General features: G+C 37.9%; 1 protein-coding gene across 1 annotated transcript; it reads right to left on the minus strand.

Annotated features, from left to right (window-relative positions):
* Positions 1-806: 806 nt before the first annotated feature.
* On the minus strand, positions 807-6,274 carry LOC121732678 (pupal cuticle protein 20-like). Its single transcript, XM_042122632.1, has 4 exons — positions 6,213-6,274; positions 3,034-3,180; positions 1,667-1,909; positions 807-960 (listed from the first exon to the last, which is right to left on the minus strand). Exons 1-4 carry the CDS (start codon positions 6,272-6,274, stop codon positions 915-917), a joined length of 498 nt encoding a protein of 165 aa, XP_041978566.1. The 3' UTR covers positions 807-914.
* Between the last annotated feature and the right edge of the window lie 220 nt (positions 6,275-6,494).

Here is a 6,494-nt window from a genome sequence, read left to right on the forward strand (position 1 = left end):
AACCCTAAAAACCACTCAAAAACCTCTTGATTGATGCATAGTGTATATTTAAAATTGTAATTACTTTGAATGTGATGTAAATAGACACTATAAATGTTTCATGGAATAGTGAAAATGCGTTCCTTTGTTTTCAAAGTGGTTTTGCGAAAAGTAACTAAATAATAATATAACCTGTATAATATAACCATACTAACATTATAAATGCAAAACTGTGTCTGCCTGTCTGTCTGTCTCTGTTTGTTACCTCTTCACGTCCAAAATGTTATATCGATTTTGATGAAAGGTTTAAGATTTTACTTTTAATATCAAACAACCGTATCGTGTATGATCATTTTTACCTTTGAAAGGGGTTAAATTAATTCAAAACAAAACATAAGTTTCAACAGTAACTTTATTCAGGAGCTACAATGCATAAATACGCCAAAAACACACGCTATATCACAGAGGCTTTTAAATATATAAGTCCGCGTTCATAACATACATGTACACTTTGATTTATGCGATTGCCAAATCGTGTTGGCTTGATTTAGGTACTTTTAAAACATGGTGCTTGAAATTTGGGCAAAATTCTTTGTATATCTTCAAATTGTTTTAATGTAGGTTCGACATACGGTCAAAACAACCCTTATACCTTCTAACTAATAAAAAGATCCACACTACGTTATAGTTATTCTATGTTTTGTTCTTGTCTAATATTGCAAAGCAAAATATTGTAAAACGTCTGTATACTCGTATGTACAGTAATGCATCTTTTCATTAGTAAAAGGCGTTATTTTTAATTTTCAATTGGAATTACTCAGGTAGTTCTTGGTATTCATAAATTTTATATGCACCGGAAAAAGTAGGAAAAACTGTATGTATGTTATGAATAAGAACCCATCTTGAGGTACTTGCTTCATAGTCCAAAAATTGTCTTAGTAGTTGTAGCCGCTTCGCCCGCCGTTGTAGGAGCCTTCGTTTCTGAAAATAATAAAGTTTTATTTTAAAACGAGTTTCTACGATTATTTTCTTTGTAATTTTATTTCATGCTCCTAATAATAGATGCAGACGTCGCAACTCCGTTGCGCCAAAATTCGTTTATCGCGTGGGAACCGTACATTTTACCGGGATAAAAAGTATCCTATGTCCTCTTCTGGGAGGGGAGTATTTCCATGCCAAATTTCAGCAGATTAGTTCAACGGTTTGGCCGTTAAAAAGTAACAGACAGATAAACAGATAGACAAACAAACAGACAGACTTGGGTCTTCCTTAATTATTGCCGGTCTGAAGATCTAGCATGCTGTTGCTCGATATTTTTAACACTCCGGTGGGGAATTGGTACTACATTAACTTAATTTTTTATAACATACCATATAACATTCGTACTCTATAATATGCCTTATAGAATAATACTGATTTAGCTATATCATAACTTAAGAGCAGTTTCAGAATATTATAATAGTTTTGTCATTATTTAACTATTTTTATAGCTTTAATGCTGTAAAACTAAGGTAAACTTTACAGCATAAAAACTCTTGTCGACAAGTTTAGGCACTAGACGTGTAGTCATTTCAGGCCGCAAACGCACCAGCAGCTGACACCTCTTCTAATGTTGCGAGTGTCCATGGGCGACAGTAGTTGCTTTCCATCAGGTTTGCCCCCTTATTTTATTTAAAAAAAAACTTACGATGGATGCTGTCTGTTGTACTCCAAGGACCGTAGGATGGCTTCAGGGATAGGGGGAGGCGTGGGCAGATGGGAGCCGACTGGGTGGAAACCATTCTCGTCCGCGGTATACGAGAGAGAGATCTGCTGGCCGTCGGGGGCCGTATAGGAGAAGGCCCCCTCGGCGGTGACGGCGGGACCCTCGGGGCCCTGAGCGCGCGGGGCCCCGCTCTCCCGAGCGGAGATGCCCGTTGGTGTGTCGTAGCTGTTAGAAGTTGAAAAAACTTTAAAATGCTCATGTACTATCAGAAACAAATGTTTTTTTGGCAGATGACGGAACTACGCAATTTGGTCGGCTTATATCAAGTCCAGCCGACAGATCGATAAATTACGAACATTAGCTTTACTTAACTTGATCGAATAATATAAGTATTCCATTTGCCTACGAATTGTACACAAAATACAGTTTACCTAATACCATAAAATCATTTATGGTAGAAAATTTAGCTAAATTAGATAATTTAGCTAAATTTTCTACCATAAATGATACCTAAACTACACTACATGTAACTCTATTTTGTGCAGATAACATTGTTTTAGTTTACTTTTTTCATAAAATAAGTTTCAATTTAAACCTAAAAAGACTTTTATATACTTGATAACAAATTATATGGCAATATATCTCTAAATGCTAAACAATACATTGTACACCAGTTAATATTTCCAATACGGTTACCGGTGTTAACATTCCAAAGGTGAGAACTTAATCTTTACCTGTTTGACCTTACGATTATAAGTTCAAGCTGTAAACTATAACATTTATTGTTTCCTAGAAAAATATCAAACAAATCTTGCAACCGACTTTGAACTTTAAATTTTTGTTTAGTCAAATGTTGCTTCCACTGTTTGCAACATTTTAAGACCTACTTTTGTCTAGTATAAGTTAATCGTAGATTTTTGTTATTATTTCTCTCGTTGGAATAATTACGAAACAGAAGGCATACAAAAATTTACATAAAAGTAGTTATAGCAAGTAACATTTTCATAATTTGTGTTATTTTTATGAATACTTGCTGAATTAATTTGGTGCAATCCCATTTTCTGAGACGAAACTGATAAACCGAAGATGATAACTGATATTCAATAGGTGTAAAGTCTAAAGGTACAAGTTGGTACCGACGATCGTCACGCGACAACTGCAGACGACATGTCGTCGCGACACTTTCTATGTATTTCTATGAATAAGTGTCGCTAGCTTCGTGTCGCTAGCTGCGGAGGGTGTTTCAACTTGTACCTCTACTTGACTTGAGTGACTATAGTCTAGACTACGTCTAGACTCTAACCTCTAACCAAATAATGATCATCTTTTTTCACAGTCAGTAAACTCACCTGAAGCGGTAGGTCCCGTCGCCATTGTTGACGTTCTCAAAGCGAAAGGGCTGAGCGTTGCCGCCGTACCCCGACACCAGGTGGTCGAGGCGGGCTGCTGATGATGACGCGATGAGCAGGGTCACGGCGAGTACCTGGGATGTATACAACGATCATAAAGTTAATATACCTAGCGGAATAGAGAAACAACACTAATGAATAGAGTAACACTGCGTGGTAAAAAGAGACGTGTAATACATGACAGCAGAAACAATTTTTTCCATCTGTTTGACGTCCAGTCGGCACTTATCGGCACGTTGACAATTTAATCTCTTAGAAAGATGGTTGTATAAGTGTATACGACGTAAATCAATTTCGATTTCGTTTGACAGCTCGAGATTGTTGCTGATGATTAACTCTATGAGAACGATATTAGTTGACTAAAAGATCCGTAGACAAAGGATATGCCTAGACATGAAATAGGTGTACATGTAGCAGAGGTATCCTAATAACAAAATAATATTACAAGTATCTATATTATACTTAAATGTAATAACTAATAGTTATAAGTTAACTAATAGTTAAAAACAAAAGACAAAGATTAAAAAAGAGCATACTTAATTAAAAAAATACAGCACATAACAAGTCCTACTATGTGGTCGCTGCCTAATAAAGTTAGGGGGATGAAAAAAATTTAGTAAAAGCTATCGGCTTAACCGTTTTTTGGCCTTTGGTGACAAAATAATATGATTGCTCTATTTTTTTTTGTTACATTATGTTCCCCTTATATGTCCCCCTAGAATAATCCTCCCTTAATTTTCGCCTCCTCCAACTAACTTAAATGCAAACTTAAAAGTGGCAATCATTTACCCTACAACCAATCCCATATACCATCATAATTTTCTTTAGGTTATACAACAACACCTTTTGAGGTTGTAGTAAAACAGTTGGTAATGTCAACAATACAGTAAAGATAGGAATACATTGGAGCTCGAATATTCAAATTTATTTTATGAATTATGATTTGATGATCTTACCAGTGTCGACATCGTGCTGATTGTTCTTAGATCACTGTTGAAGTATACTCTATGGGGGGATGTACTCGTTTTATATCTATCGAATTTGCCCTTTCGGCAGTTGCCTCACCTTGCGTGCATTGTTGATCTGCTATGGAATGTAGCCTCAAGTTACAGATTGCCGCGATTTTTGACATTTTAGATGCACATTTTAGATAGGTGTTAGTTTGTATTTGTACCAGAAGACACTCTTTAAAGAGGCATACAGAATATACGATGAGATGTATTTCGTAAGTTCTTATGCATTCAAAACACCACGCGACAACTATTTTCCACCACAAAAACTAACCTAATATACTTTCCTGGAATTAAAGTATTTACCATATCCATACCAACTTTTATCTAAATCGAGTGTGAGTAAGTTTTCAATGTCATTCTTGGTATATAACTTTTTGATTTACAGCTTTGTGTAGTAAAACTTTCAAAAGTTCTAGCTAGAAGTTGCATACCGGCATCAAATTAAGTACAGCGTATGGGTAGGTATGCTATTCCAGTTAGATTAACAGATTAGAAAATTACTAAAATGTAGATAGGATCTAATAAGTACATTAGACATCCAAACCTTACCACTCTCAGCTTTTATATGTACTATCAGAGAAGTTGATTCCTAGGCAGATGGGGGCCTACGTAGTTTGGTCGCGTTACGTCAAACCCAGCCGATAGATTACAATTAATATTGAATTGACATGATCTGACCAAATGCCGTTGGTCTGTCAACTGCCTAGAAATCAATTTTCTCGATGGTAGATAATATGACCTCTCTACATTCCACCTCTTTTCGTAAACACGTAGGTAAACACATACAATTTCATAGCCGTCGCTTCAGTACACCAATATGTGTCACACATAGTTCAATAGAACATCATAAAGTAACAATTTCGCCGAGCTTGGCTCGTCTACGCCGCTGCCACGCCTACATCATACCAAGGTTCAACAATATTATTGTATCGAGATGTTTTACATTTGAACCATACCAGTTTATACCATTAAGTATTTAAGCTAATTTTATGATAGATCCAATGAAGTGATCGATAGAGTTAAAGAGATAACTACTGGTTTGCATTTGATGCTATATGATTATAAGAATGAATACATTTTGTAGACTTGTTAATTTTATTGTTTACTGTAAGTAAGTTTTGTGACAGTAAATCAAGTGAAAACCTTATTGGATCTAAATATTTTTATTTAGATCCAATAAGGTTTTCATATTTTTTTATGTGATTTTAAAATTGTGTACAGCGTCTACTCTTTCTTGAGAGACTGTATGTTTTGGCCCGTGGATGACATTTTTATGAGGCGTGGAATGTGAAATAGCTGTCGTTGAAAATGATACCAGGCTTAGGCAAATAAAATATTTGAATTAGTTTTTTTTTTTTTTATCTATGGACGCTTCACATGACTGACGTGCAGTCTGGCCCCGTGCTAAGTACCTAAAGGACTTGTGTTACAGGTACCAGACAACGGAAATATATTTAATACTTTTATACCAACATATATTTAAGATTTTTATTATATCATACACATATTTAATACACATCCAGACCCGGGAACATTGAAAACTTTTTGTTCCGTCGGCGGGCTACCAACTTGACCAACTTTGAGCTACCAACGCGCTCACCACTGAGCCACAGAGGTCGTCAAAGTCGTTTAGTTTTAGTATTAGGGCTTTATTTCTATACGCTAGGACACCACGGCGGTGCAACGAGTTGCCGCTACTAACGAAATATTATTATATTAAATAGAGCAAAATCAAACCGGCAAATTAAGAGCCATGCCACACGTGACACGACGCGGTGCGGTGCCGCATCGGAGGCCATCTCGCCGGACTACCGGCCACACGGTGCTGCGACGCGACGGACTCGAGCTCCATCAATACGTAATTACGTACACCCCTCCCCACCTCGTCTCGATTCCGGTGCACGTGCGGTGCAGCGCCAGAGCACACCGGACGGCGCCGTGTGCCATATCATACATTTTTATATGTAGGAAACCGGAGCGGCACCGGTCAGGCGCCGCACCGCTGCGCCGCACCGCGATCGTGTGGCATGGCAGTTAGTGCCATGCCACACGATCGCGGTGCGGCTACTGCTACGGTACTGCAAAACGTTGCGGCGCCGCACTCACCGTGTGGCCGGTAGTCCGGCGAGATGACCTCCGGTGCGGCACCGCACCGCGTCCTGTGGCATGGCTGTAAGGCAACGCACTTGCAGCTCTTGTAATATTGCGAGTGTCCATGGGCGGCGGTAGTTGCTTTCCATCAAGTGACCCGTTTGCTCGTTTGCCCCCGTATTTTATGAAAAAAAAAAAAGAAATAGAACGGACATCGCAAGATACTCTCTATTTAAACGGAGTAAAATTTGGTAGCAAGGGCTGGTTGCTTGGTGTTATCATCGATTAGTCCTCAAA

This window comes from Aricia agestis, chromosome 12, assembly GCF_905147365.1.
Source record: "Aricia agestis chromosome 12, ilAriAges1.1, whole genome shotgun sequence".
In the NCBI taxonomy this organism is placed as follows: Eukaryota; Metazoa; Arthropoda; class Insecta; order Lepidoptera; family Lycaenidae; genus Aricia; species Aricia agestis.

Coding starts and splice junctions, on each gene's coding strand:
- LOC121732678 (XM_042122632.1), bottom strand. CDS start 6,274: ATGCCACAGGACGCGGTGCGGTGCCGCACCGGAGGTCATCTCGCCGGA. Junction 1,910..3,033: donor GACGGGACCTACCGCTTCAG/GTGAGTTTACTG, acceptor AACTTCTAACAG/CTACGACACACCAACGGGCA. Junction 961..1,666: donor TACAACAGACAGCATCCATC/GTAAGTTTTTTT, acceptor TATTATTTTCAG/AAACGAAGGCTCCTACAACG.